At 29.4% G+C, this 14,856-nt stretch overlaps 1 protein-coding gene across 1 annotated transcript in view; it reads right to left on the minus strand.

Annotated features, from left to right (window-relative positions):
- Nucleotides 1-2,734: 2,734 nt before the first annotated feature.
- Nucleotides 2,735-14,856, minus strand: part of LOC113374910 (laminin subunit beta-1-like) — a 36,392-nt gene continuing 24,270 nt past the window's right edge. Inside the window, exons 20-30 of the mRNA XM_026614872.1 lie at nt 14,043-14,234; nt 9,940-10,120; nt 8,199-8,454; nt 7,662-7,826; nt 7,406-7,588; nt 6,268-6,456; nt 5,954-6,117; nt 4,823-4,964; nt 4,426-4,614; nt 3,163-3,307; nt 2,735-2,868 (exon numbers count right to left, since the gene is read on the minus strand). Of these exons, the coding sequence (XP_026470657.1) occupies nt 2,735-2,868; nt 3,163-3,307; nt 4,426-4,614; nt 4,823-4,964; nt 5,954-6,117; nt 6,268-6,456; nt 7,406-7,588; nt 7,662-7,826; nt 8,199-8,454; nt 9,940-10,120; nt 14,043-14,234 (1,940 nt within the window). The remainder of the gene's footprint in view (nt 2,869-3,162; nt 3,308-4,425; nt 4,615-4,822; nt 4,965-5,953; nt 6,118-6,267; nt 6,457-7,405; nt 7,589-7,661; nt 7,827-8,198; nt 8,455-9,939; nt 10,121-14,042; nt 14,235-14,856) is intronic.

Here is a 14,856-nt window from a genome sequence, read left to right on the forward strand (position 1 = left end):
TAATTTACGCTTTCCGATCATCTATTATTGTTTATAGTAATACTAAAGTAGAACACAGTAATACCAAATGTACGCTTTGGACAATTTATTGAATTTTGACAGAACGAACGTTTCAACCAGGGGGTATTCACTTTAGTTTAATATATCATGACATATCCTTAAATTTAGGGACAGCCGAAGGTGTACCATCTTGGCCGACGTTATCCCTTCTGTCAATTGGCAACGGTTGTGATCCAAGATAAAAGCTACTTATTATTGTTCGTCACCTTCGCTTCCCCACATTTACTTCTGGTGAGTATACGCATTATGGGATGGCGCTCCATGCATTTTTTTGAACAATTAACGTTACGCTGAAATAAAAATTGCATCCGGTCAGTAAATTGTAACCGATAATAAATATTAAACGCGAATTGAGATTTTTTTCCCAGTCAAAGTGTCAAAATAACTAGTGGTGTATGGCATCGTGCCTTAAAGCAAATTGCTGGAACTTTCCGTACCAAAAGTTTTTTTTTTTTAAAAAAAAAAAGATTAATTTTTTTTATTCTGAAAAAATTTGATTTCTGAGAAATTTTAAATTTTTGAAAAAAATTTACTATTTTGAAATATTTTAGAAATTTTGAACTTTTTCCAAAGCAATCGCACTTTAGCTGAATAAAGACGAAATACCGAAGCGCCGCGTCGCCGTCTAACGGATAAACGATGTTACGGAACCATAGAAATGTAAACAAAATTTATACACATTATTAAAATCTCTATAAAATATCTGATATTTTGATGCGTATATGTCTGCGTATTTTTGACCGCCAAATGGCATTTTTTTTTACTTTGTTTACTAGATCTCCGAAACCGCTAGACCTGCCTTCCCAAAATTTAATCAGTTTCTTCACGTTGTCAGTACAAGAAAAATCTTCCGTTCTCTTAAAAACTGAGGTACCGTTTTTGGCACTTTTTGCCGCGCATCTTCGGAACCGCTAAATTTGCCTTTGCCAAAAACTAATCAACACGTTTCCTTATCAATACGAATCGAATGTTTTTTGAATTAATCAAATCGTTTGATCGGTGTTCCCGAAATCGTCGACAAAATTTGTATCCGCATACACACACACGCACACACATACATCCATTTTTTCTAAAGTATTCCAAAATATTCAGAAGGTTTTGAAACGTAAAGGTATATAAAAATTTTCATTTTCGATTTTTTTCGATTACTGTAACTTACACCTACTGGAAGTTGAAAAGATGATAATTTCCTGGACTTGTTCCATTCAGCAAGTTCATACCATGTGGATACAAAAAAATAAACATTGTCGAAAAGTACAAGAACGACACAAAGATTTTTGTGAAACATCTGACAATGACAATGATAATTTTATATGTTTTAGTCTATATTTTAACTTTCTTTCAAATTTCGTTCATTATTTTTAAAGCAATAAAATTAGTACTTACCAGTTTATAATTTTGTAAGGACAACACAAAATGTTAACTTATTTTAGTATATTAGTACGAAATAATTATATACAACATTTCTAATAATAAACACTCTTATAAAATAAAACTAGGAACAAATGCATTTCGTATAAACTTATTTGAAATCTTTAAATTATTACTGCTGGCTCAAAGCAACATTCAGGCTGTTCAATATAGTTTTTGCCGTTAAACACGATCTAAACTCAAAATTGAGTGTCTAATGGCAAAAATTGGAAGAAATTTAAAAAAACGACAAATATTCTGATCTAGTAATTTTTCTGCATAATAATTAAAATCTAAGTTGTTTTCTGGCCTTTTTCACCTTCGATGACTATTGAGTTTCATTACTGATCTAATACATTTTTTTGTATAATTCAGCAGTAATTTGCATATTAATATACAAAATAATAATATATTAATATATCATTTAAATTCTTAATAGTCATTTAGGTAAAAGGGTTAGGAACCGACAAAAATTAGGATTTTAAGTATCATGCAGAAGAATTACTAGATCGGAGATTTGTCATTCTTTAATGTTTGTTCAATTTTTTTGCATCCAAATCTATAAAGTTGAAACATATTTTTCATTGGTAGTATGTAATTATCATTTTACATACTGTCATTTCTTACAGAATAGATGCATTTCTGCAGTTTTATTGGTATTTCTTCATTTCGTCATGATTTTTTATAACTCATATAACACTAATCATTTAAGCACAACTGAACCCAAATGTCATTTGTGATTTTTCTGTATGAATTTTCAATCCAACACGTTTCAAAAGAGCGAACCCAAATGTCATTTGTGATTTTTCTGTATGAATTTTCAATTTAACACGTTTCAAAAGAGCGACTATTACATGACAAGAGCACAAAATATAAACACAGTTATCTTCGTCTGTTCGGAGAATACCTGCCATTGTAGTTTGATATATTTTTTAGCAAAATAATTCAAACAAAATTTATTTTTTATAGAGAATAATTACAAAATAAATAAAAGCAACAACCAGATACACATATGCTTTGAAGACAGACAGCATTCAATCAATTTTGTTTGATAATAGACACTATTTAAATATAAGAATTATTTTATAAGGTAGACGTTAGTATTTCACTGTCAATATTTAGATTATATTTAATTGTAGTTTTAATTTATTTCTGTTTAAGTATAAAAATCTATAGATTAAAACTTACGATAATTTATATAATTTTTAATTGACTATTTGTATAATAGACAATACAAAGTATCAAATATATATGATAATATTAATTAGCATGATCTATAGTGCTCAGATCTTTTCTTAATGGTATCAAATTGAGTGTTTATTACCACTAGAAGATCATTTATTTTTATTTTATAATGTTCCATCATACTAGTATTATTCATGTTTGCAGCATCCATGTCTAAAATAAAAATCATTATAAGTTGTAATCAAAATATGCTATATAAAAATTATTATAATTGTAATCAAAATAGTAAATAGAGTAAAAAATAGTATATAAAGTATTGGTCATATAAAAATGCTAAATATAAATACACATAATACAATACTAAATTTAACCAGGGTAATAAAACTACATATTTGTTTTTAATTGAATATTTCAAGACGAAACTATTATAATTGACATTCATTATAAAGAAAGGTTTCTGCACTTGTTTGTTTATGGTTTTATATCTTATTTAGTAAAGATACTTACTTTGTAAAGATTGCAAATGGTTTTTAGTTGCAATTGTAAGATTATCAGCTCTCTGTAATAAATTATTTGCTTTTTTCTGTGTTTCAGATGATTCCTTCTGTTTTTTTCTTAACAACTCTTCAGCATCTTGGTGCTTATTTCTTAGCTAGAATTTTTAAGGAGTCATATATATATATTATATATATATATATATATATATATATATATATAAATATTTATATGCAAACATATTGTTCATCAAATTGTATGACATTCTCTGATGAACATCAACAACTCACTTAACATACAAAATATAAGCACATAATCATGCATAATTAACCCTTACAAGAATAAAATTTGCACAACAGAATCCCAATTCAAATGGATCATAATTTTTTTCTAAAAAGATAAGATAATTTATAGCAAAAAATTTATACCTAACATCTTAAAATAGACAAAAAACATTGCAGGTTAACATTTTGTAATTAGAAGAAAAAACACTACCAGATCGAAAAAAAAAAAATTGTGACAAATAAAAATTTCTAAAGGGTATGGGCGTGTTTCCATACAGAATTGGCCCCACTTTGGTATTTAAATAATTTTGATGCCATTCTATAGGTATTTTTGAGAAAATTCGAAATACCAAATTTCAAATCCGTAGCTCATCATTTGGACGAGATATCAGTGAAAACATGTGAAAGTGGCCCCTTTTTTCAAACTCACTTTTTGTCGGAAATATGAGAGATATCGAAAAACTGTTAACGTCATTTTATTAATACTGATCTTGTCTATGTTGTTAATAACAAATAATGTGAAAAAATTATTTGTTAGTGCGTGAAAAGGTGAAAATGATTTTTCATTTTCCATTTTCTACCAGTGCGGCTTGTTTGACTACTTTTATATTAGCATCATTCGAAAGCCTGTACATTTTTCTTCTATTATTCAAAAATTCATTTAAATCTAAGTGGAACTTTGGGAGAAAAGTTGGAAAAACTTAAGCTAGTACGCGCGGTACAAGAACACCCATATAAAGTCGCTTTGCAAGAGCGACGAGCAAGCATAAGGCTCGACGTTTTCGCGCGTCTATAAAATGGCATCAAAATTATTTAAATACCAGGGTATTTAAAACTTTCAAACAATTTATATTCAATAAAATAAAATCATTTATGAATAAACAATACCAAACGTCTTAAGAAAAACAGGCAAATTATGAGATTGAAAAAATAGAAATTGTAATATAAAATAAATTTGATAAATGTGCGATAAAATATAATAACAACAAACCTCTTCGGCATCCTCTTTTGCTTTTTCGGCTATGGTTAGAACTTTCTTAGCGCCATCCCTCAAAGTTTTAGTTTCTTTGTCATTTTTAGAAAAATTTTGCTGAAGCAAAGCAAGTTGGCTTTTCAGTAATAGTACACGATTCGATGTATCATTAGCACTACGCTGCGCTGATATCGATTTTTGAGCAATCTAAAAAATATAAACGGTTCAATATAAAGCACATGTAAGTGATTTAAATGGCACTGCGGTATGCAATAAAAATGGAAAAAACTCTCACACTACTTCTTCCCTGAATCGAGTTTGAGTTTAACTCAACTCACAGACCTGTCTTAGGGCAGTACTACCCAATATCGAATATCGCCAAATAAAAATAGTTTAAAATGTAAATGACTAATACCTCATCGAGTAAGTTCTGCGCGGCAAGGATAGTACTGTTAGCGAGTTCCATGTCCTTTTTGCCTGAAACTTGTGCTTCTTTCGCTTCGCGCAACGAGTCAACAACCGAGTTCACTTGTTGCAAGACGTTCATTGATGTCTCCCTAAAATAAGATTATTTGTTAATAATATTTGTTATAAATATTATAGTTGAAACCACTGTGATTACAACCACATTAATTATTTTTCAATATCTTTTATTATTCAAAAATAACTTTGGGCATTTTTTAAATGATATCTCAACCAATTTTTTTTTAATTTTCAATAGCAATCAGAATACAGTACAATTATATGAGATATTTGACTTTAATTATTCACTCACATGCATACACACACATACACTTTCAAACACACATATAAATTATTGTAATAAATATTATATCAATAGATGAAGAACCACTCCAATAAGTAAATTCTCCAATACTGTTCATATATGCAAAGATATAGTTTCAATATTATCATTGGACAGTTTCTTCTTCAGTCTTCTTGAAATTTTGTCTCAAGAAGCTGAGTGACTATAGAATTTGAATGATGTTCTAGTTTTTGAAAATGCTTGACAGTGTTTATTTTTGTATCTGTTTATAAATTCAATGTGAAGATCGTTGTGTAAGGTCTGATTTCTATAGTCTATTGCCAAATCATGAAGTTATAAATTGGTGTGCCAAATTTTTACATGAGGACCTATAAATTAGCATATAAATCGTTTAAATAACAAAATAGGGTCTACATTTCTAGAAATTTCAATACGGATTTGGGATTGCCATATGAGCTCCACCCATTTTTTTATTAAAAAACGCAATCATCAATTTTCTGCATTGTTATTCAAATTCAGATTATGCGTATCCATTAAAAATATTATTTATCAATATTTTTTAAAATAAACTACTAAGCCCAAGTAGTTTTATCAGCTCAAGTTGTCATTTGCACCGCTACTTTATTTTATATTGTTCGACAGTTAAATATATGTACAATCGTCGAAAACTTAGTTGAAATACCGATTTCATGATTGCATTCAATGATGTTAATATACATATAACCAATCATTTGTATCCACAACTTTGCATAAATTAAACTTTGAATATTTTCTACTTACTTTGTAGCTAAACTCTGGTTCTTCAATTGTTCAACTTCTTTGAGATCATTTTCAGTATCATGTAAAATAGCATCAATATCAGTTAGATCCTTCACAGTCGAAGTAATTTTCGTGCTAAGCTCTTCAATTTGCGCTGGTTCTAATTGTATATTCATTCCTAAAGTCTGCAAAAGAAAAATAACTTTTTATGTATATATTTTTATTGAATATTTTAAAAATTATATTTGGTTAAAATATTTCAATTTGATTCAGATATATATATATATATATATATATATATATATATACATTATAATAGTTAAATTATCAAATACCTCATTTGCCAATGAACGAATTTCCGACGGAGTTGAATGAGCCATATCCAAAGCATCTTTGCCATCGTTCAATATTTCTAATCCTTGTTTCAAAATTTCCTCTGTGTTTGTATAGATTTCATTCGCTCTTTTCATTGCCATCTTAGCTTTCTCTTTTGCCTCAGTCACATCATTTTTAGCTTGTGCTAGCTAAAAGTTCAAATCATATTTTGTTACAATATGATAAAATATTTTTAATTGTAGAAATTAAAATTTTATTTCTTTTTTCACAATTTTAGTTTTTAATTTTCAGACTATTGGAACTTGTCTTGTCTGAATAAAGAATTATCTCTTTTTAAAAATCATTTAAAAGCAATTTTAAAATGCTTTAAAATACAACCAAAAATTCTTTGAAATCATTCTAAAAAATTATGCTGTTGAAACGAAATAAATTAAAAACTGTGCATTTATTATTGTTTTTAATTTTACTATTAAATATAATATTAAAACAAGCAACAACTTATTCAACAATGTTGAATCTATATTCTGTCTACTAATACAATATGTACTAAATTATATATGCAGAATCTAAATGCAAAAATGAGAATAATTGAATGAATAATTTATTAATACACATATTTAACTTCCCATAGGGTACGTTATGATAATCTTTCAAAAATCAAAAATTTTTTTTTTGCAAATAAATATCTTCACGTTTTAGAGGTTTCTGAACATTTTGGCATGACTTAAAAAAATATATGTGTGTGTGTGAGCAATCATTCGACTCCTATTGATGGAGAGCTGTGCTAATTAGTTTTTGGCAAAGACAGATTAAAAAAACATTCAATTCATAATGTTAGGGAGAAGTAGTGATTAGTTTTTGGCAAAGACAGGTCCAGCTGTTTTAAATATATGCAAAAAATTGTAGTTTTTAAGAGAACGAAGTATTTGATTTGAATGATTCAAAAAACCTTTTGCTTGTATTGACAAAACGATCAATTTTGAGAAAAGCAAAAATGTAGGAAATGTTACAAGTTTATACAAAGAAAAGATATATAATAAAGTATATGAAGCTAATTCAGCAGCTTAGTTATGGCGAATAGCAGTAGACAATATTCAAATAATAGAGTTGTGATTCATCAAGATAAAATTTACTTACATTACGCAACAATGTGTCAGATTGGCGTTCCTTTTCGCGAATTTTATTTTCAGCATCTGTTCCATAATCCAGAGCCTGCTCTACCTTATTCATAGCACCATTTTCACAAGTTATTCCACCACAAAAAGGACAACCGGCGCCCCCACACAGCGTGTCGCATTGTTCACTTCTCATTCCACAGATCTGTTGATGGTGAGTAATTTAGAAAAATAACATAAAAAATTGAAAGCAGGTCAAACATAAATAACGTACTTACACGTTCATTCAAATCTGCTATGTTAGATTGCAAAAGAGTCATCTCATTTTCAAGTTCATTTAAACTATCTTTGTTCTGCGCTTTACTATTATTATACATCGCCCCAGCTCTCTGCACAAGAACTTCTGTACGTTTGCATTGGCGTTCTGAATCAGCCAGCGCATTCTGAAACCATTAATTATCATTATGATATTAATTTCTTGATAGCTCCATTACGCACCATTAATAAATAATATAACATAATAAATTATTTTATATTTAAAATACTACATAAAACTTTAATATAGTATGCAGATAACATTTTCTATGAATGATAAAAAACCCAACTGTTTTAATATTTATATTTTTTTCCAAATTAGGATATGTAAATGTTACACAAAAATTAAATATTCATAACAATGATTAAAAAGTGCATTGATTTTAATATACATAAACCAATTCAATCATTTATTATTCATGCTTAAATTGTAAAATTTCAATTATCATTGCATACATTTTAATATAAAAAAAACACATCATATTTTATTGTTTTATTACCTGAGCATTTTGGGCGTTTGCCTCTGCTAATACTGCTCTATACTTGGATTCCAATGTAAGATTCAAAGCTCCTTCAATAATACCTTCTTGCAACTGTGTATTATGACGTTTCAAATTAGAGGCCTGTTCTTTCAGTTCATCACCTTTCGACTTAAGTGAATCTAACTTTAATCCAGCTTGTTTGATTTCATGGGCAGTATTATCAACTTCAGATATTGTATCTTGCAGACTATTCAATGATGTATTATGCCTTTGCCTGAAATCAATTAAGTATCATATCTGTTTCTCAATATGTAATAATGCAATAAATTGTTTATTGGATCTTTGTAATTTGTCTAAATACTATCAAGTCACTTTAGTCAAAATTTCATAAAATATTGTCAAAGATGTTAAAAAATATATTCCAAACTGAGAAAATTTAAGACACTATATATATATATATATATATATATATATATATACAGGGCCGGATTTAGAAATTTGGCGCCCCGGGGCACTGACGAAAATGCCGCCCCATCCCTGAAATTTTACGAACTTTCGAACTTTTTTTAAAGCAATCGCGCTGCTTCAGCTGCGAGGTACATAGAAGCGCGTAAGCGCCGCGTCGCAGTCTAACTGATAAACAATGTTACAGAACTTATATAAATGTAAACAAAATTTATACTTGTTATTATATCTTTAAAATATTTTAATTATTTAATATGTTAAAATAATTTAATGTGCATATGTCTTATGATCACTTTTGTCCGCCAAATATTTCTTTTTCAAATTTTTTTTATTGGATCATCGAAACCGCTAATCCTGCCCCCCACAAATTTAAGCAGGTATTTATTCTGTAATTTATTTTTTTTTTGAATGTTATTGCACGCTTTTTTCTCAAAAACTGAATTATCATTTTTGGCATTTTGGCCCGTATCTTCAAAACAGGACATGCCTTGACAAATAACTAATCAGCACGTCTCCTTATCAATAGGAATTGAATTATAAATCGGTTGATCTGTGTTCTCGAAATCGACTTGAATAATTAAAAAATATTAGATTTGTATTGATGGGGAGACGTGCTGATTAGCTTTTGGTATCGATATTTCTTATCTGAAACAGCTACGCAGCGCGATTGCTTTGCAAAAAGTTCATAGTTTTAAAATTTCAAAATACAAGGATGTGTTTTAGAAATCTTTTTTTTCATTTTTCAATGAAATTTAAAGCTCTTTATAAGATGTAATTTTCAGTACGGTAAGCTTCAGTAATTTGTCTTAAGGCACAGTGCCATGAGTCACTAGTTTAAATTTTTTCTCGACGCTATAAGCTTGGTAGTGCACAAATACGTATATTTTAAGAGAGCTCGAGAACTGAAGAACATATTTTTCTTAAACTTTCAGCTTGTTTACAGATCTTTATATTAGCCAAATTGCCAAATTTGATAACTTATTAACCAATTTGATAATTTACGTTCGGAGAGGGAGGCAAGGCAAAATAATGAGTTTTAGTTAACGTTTATTTCAACCCAAATTTTGCATTGCAATCATATTATGTTTTGTTAATTAGATTTCTTGAAATAAAAAATGTTAAAAAAAGTTGATTATATTGTATAGAATTTTTTCTCACTATCCAAATTTTGCCGCCCCCCAAAATTTGCCGCCCTGGGCAGTAGCCCCGATTGCCCCTACTGTAAATCCAGCACTGTATATATATATATATATATATATATATATATATACATAATATTAATTATTAATCACACCTCAGATCAGCAACAATGTTTTCCAAATCTTCTACAATTTTGGAACTAATTGAAGCATTTTGAAGCATTTCACCAATATCATTTAATTCTTTTTCCATAGTTTTGAATTCACTTGTATACGCTCCAGTAGCCCCAACAGTCTTAATATTTTTAGCTTCAGCAATCACTGCCGCAGTTTGATCTGAAACATTTGAATATTATTGTTATAATAATATGTAAAATAAGAAAAAAAAATGATATAAGTTTGTAATTTGTAATTTAAGTGGTGCCTCATCATTTTATGTATATTAAAATAGCTATCTCAATCCTAAAGTAAACTAGCTGTAAGTGGAATTCTGTCTTGAGGCAATTATGGCATCGTGCCTTAAGGCAAATTGCTGGAACTTCCCGTACCGTAACGAAATGTTCGTGGAATAATGAATGTTTTCGAATAGATTATTATAAATATTGTAACATTGTCTAATATTTATAAGAATTATATAAACTGAATTGCAGAGTTGAAATTATTTGTAAAGTATATTAGAACTATAGTCAAAATTAAAAATAAAATCTGAAATATTTTCGATATACAAAAAACTAAACTAAAAAAAAAAAAAAAAAAAAAAAATGAACAAAATTTTTTTTTCCAAAATCAATTTTTTTCTTAAGACAAGCAGAAAGTTCTTTGAATCATTTAAATCGGACGCTTAGTTCTCTCAAAAATTGCCATTTTTTACATATTTAGCTCAGTATCTTCAAAATGACTGGGCCTGCCTTTGCCAAAAACTAATAAACACTTCTCTGAATCATTACTAATTGAATGTTTTTTAGATCATTCAAATCGGATACTCCGTTCTCTCAAAAATTCGATTTCTATTTTCTGCACTCTTTGCTCCGTATCTCCGAAACGGCTGGACCTGCCTTTGCCAAAAACTAATCAGCTCTTTTACCTATCAATAGGAATCGAATGTTTTTTGAACCATTCAAATCGGTTGATCCGTACGCCCGAAAACGTGGGCGAAAATTTGTATCCATACATACATACACACACACACACACACATCCATTTTTTCTGAGGTATGCCAAAACGTTCAGAAACCTTCAAAACGTCAAGAAATGTAAAAATTTTCAATTCCGATTTTCGACCCATTACAATAACCTACCCTACGGGAAGTTAATAACTGGAACTTTCATATTATTAACAGATATCAAAAACAAATTTAGTAAAAATCATATGTTGATAAATTAATTTTTAAACTAGTGGGGTGGGTGGCATCGTGCCTTAAGGCAAATTGCTGGAACTTCCCGTACCGTAACGAAACGTTTGAGGAATATTGAATGTTTTCAAATAGATTATTATAAATATTGTATTATTGTCTAATATTTATAAGAATTATATAAACTGAATTGCAGAGTTGAAATTATTTGTTTAAAGTATATTAGAACTATAGTCAGAATTAAAAATAAAATCTGAATTATTTTCGACATACAAAAAATTAAAAAAAAAAAAAAAAAAAAAATTGTACAAATTTTTTTTTTCCAAAATCAATTATTTTGTTAAGACAAGCAGAAAGTTCTTTGAATCAATTGAATCGGACGCTTAGTTCTCTCAAAAACTGCCATTTTTTGTACATTTAGCTCTGTATCTCCGAAATGGCTGGGCCTGCCTTTGCGAAAAACTAATAACCCTTTCTCCCAATCATTACTAATGGAATGTTTTTTAGATCATTCAAATCGGATGCTCCGTTCTCTCAAAAACTCGATTTCTATTTTCTGCACTCTTTGCTCCTTATCTCCGTAACTGCTGGACCTGTCTTTACCAAAAACTAATCAGCTCTTCTCCTTATTAATAGGAATCGAATGTTTTTTAAACCATTCAAATCGGTTGATCCGTACGCCCGAAAACGTGGACGAAAATTTGTATCCATACATACATACATACACACACACACACACACACACACACACATCCATTTTTTCTGAGGTATGCCAAAACGTTCAAAAACCTTCAAAACGTCGAGAAATGTAAAAATTTTCAATTCCGATTTTCGGCCCATTACAATAACTTACCCTACGGGAAGTTAAAAAGGTAGAAAATATAAAATTACTTTAATACATAAATTTTTTTTTTCAAATAAATTGTAAATCATTAAAAAAAAAACGAAAATCTTTCAAAAATACTAAAGATTTATTTTTTTTAATTCGAAAATCGTTTTTCAAACAAATTATAATGTACATAATTCGTAAATGATAAAAATCGCTATATACTACAACGGAATCAAGTATATTGTTAAAATAAAAACATCAAATCAACGACTAAACAGCTCTTCACAATGCCACATGAGCCTTTTTAAAACATTCTTATCACTTAACTGGTCAAGCAATTTAACTTTCAAATTTTTATTTATTTTAATTAACATGCAACTGATTCAAATATACAATGATTATAGTTATGTTATATGATTAATGATAGTTATCTAGTTATCCAGACACTTATCCAGTACATTATTAGTAGATACAATGCTATGTTTCACAAGCAATTTTTATATATAAGAAAGAACTCAATATAAAAAAACTTTGCAGTTCTACTGCAACATGCCATTTATCAGCAAGAGTGCTCTTTTCTCGGATGTTGCCGTTTGAACACGAATAATGTATTAAACCCTTTGCACTCGATTGTAGCCATTCACGCTAGTGAGTCAAAGATTATTATTGAGTGAAAGAACTCAATATAAAAAAACTTTGCAGTTCTGCTGCAACATGCCATTTATCAGCAATAGTACTCTTTTCTCAGATGTTTAATACGAATAATGTATTAAACCCTTTGCACTCCATTGTAGCCATTCACGCTAGTATGGAACTTTTGAGTGATGAAGTGCAAAGGGTTAAATTTATTTATATTTTCACATTAGAATAAGCACATTCAACTTAAGAACATCATAAATTAGTTAAAATATAAAATAATTTTTATTTGATAATTTTGAAATTATTTAACTTCTAAGATTAGTCAAACATATAATAAAATTGATGATCTTGTAGTACAGACATGTTTATTTACTTCCCGTAGGGCAAGTTGTAGTAATCGCAAAAAAATCGAAAATGAAAATTTTTGCATTTCTCGACGTTTCAAAGGTTTCTGAATATTTTGGCATACCTTAGAAAAAATGGATGTATGTGTGTGTGTGTGTGTGTGTGTGTGTGTGTGTGCGTGTGTGTATGTATGTGCGGATACAAATTTTCGTCGACGATTTCGGGAACACCGATCAACCGATTTGAATAATTCAAAAAACATTCGATTCGTATTGATAAGGAGACGTGCTGATTAGTTTTTGGCGTAGTCAGGTCTAGCCGTTCCGAAGATACGGGGCAAAAAGTGCCGAAAACGGTAACTCAGTTTTTAAGAGAACGGAGCGTCCGATTTGAATAATTAAAAAAACATTTCACTTGTATTGACAAGATGAAGAATCGATAAAATTTTCATGAAGGTAGATCTAGCCGTTTCGGAGATATGGAGGAAAAAGTAAAAAAATTAGCCATTTGGCGGTCAAAAATGATCATTAGACATATGCACATCAAATTATCAGATATTTTATAGAGATTTTAACAATAAGTATAAATTTTGTTTGCATTCCTATGGGTCCCGTACCAATGCTTATGCGTTAGACAGCGACGCGGCGCTTACGCGCTTTATATTTTGTCCCTATGCAGTTAAAGCAGTACGATTGCTTTGAAAAAAAAGTTCAGATCTTCCATGTCAAAATAAAGAAAAAAAATTTTTTTTCAAAAAAAAAAATTAAATATTTTTTTTTTTTTAATTTTTTTTTCAGAAAAAGTAATTTTTTGTCCAATTTATAGTTTCTCAAAAATCTTATTTTTTCAAAGTAATTTTTTTTCAAAAATGTTGATCGTTTTTAAAAAAATAATAATTTTTGGTACGGGAAGTTCCAGCAATTTGCCTTAAGGCACGATGCCTTAATTGCCTTAAGACAGAATTCCACTTACAGCTAGTTTAACTTCTAAGATTAGTCAAACATATAATAAAATTGATGAACTGTTTATTTCAAAGACATGTTTATTTCAAATTTTGCGATATAATGAAAGAATAAAAGCTAACAAGTACATACTTTTAAGTTCATCGAGCACGTGGTCCCAATTCTCGAAACATTCGCCGCACGAATCGCACCGTGGAGGGTTGCCGAGATAGCCGCGAGCGCACCTCTCGCACTTATGTCCGCCAACTCCACGAAGGCATATGCACGAGCCAGTCTGATGATCGCATTGCTCCGAGACCGACACGGTCAGGTCGCAATTACATGCTGAAAATACCATAGATATTAAATATACACAATTCATTAATTCATATTCACTGACAATAAAAACAAGCTACCATCATTTATTACACTAGTTGAGACTACTGCATAACAACGTGCTGCCACATTATATTTATTGAAGTAAAAATTATTTAGGCGCGACTAGGAAGTAAAGCTGTACAAATGCAACGGAAGTCCGTTGCGCCCGAACTGTTCGTTATTCGCTTTCAATGAAATCATTTGTATACGCGCCGATTGTGCTTAGTTGTACCGATATCAATAAGGAAATCGGCATAGGTAAATAAACATTTTAAAGTTACATCGTACAGTACAAATCTTGATTTAATAAAAAAAATCCTGAATCAGAAGAATATTTTACTAAGTTCCCCGTAAATAATTATAATAAAAATAATAAACATTTGTGCCGTGTACGAAACATAAGTTTATTGAAATAATTTCTATATTATTCGTAGTTTCTATAAATCTTTGAAGTTATTTAAATGAAAAATATTTTTATAGGCAAGACAGATATTACAGCTGCTCAAAGAATGAACTTGTATCATCAGCAAAAACGTAAAAAAACATACAAGCAGTGAATGAATGTATGTTAATTTTATTACATACAGTT

This window comes from Ctenocephalides felis, unplaced genomic scaffold (genome assembly GCF_003426905.1).
Source record: "Ctenocephalides felis isolate EL2017-DRISC unplaced genomic scaffold, ASM342690v1 CF-g0.4_SCAFFOLD_01886, whole genome shotgun sequence".
Lineage (NCBI taxonomy): Eukaryota > Metazoa > Arthropoda > Insecta > Siphonaptera > Pulicidae > Ctenocephalides > Ctenocephalides felis.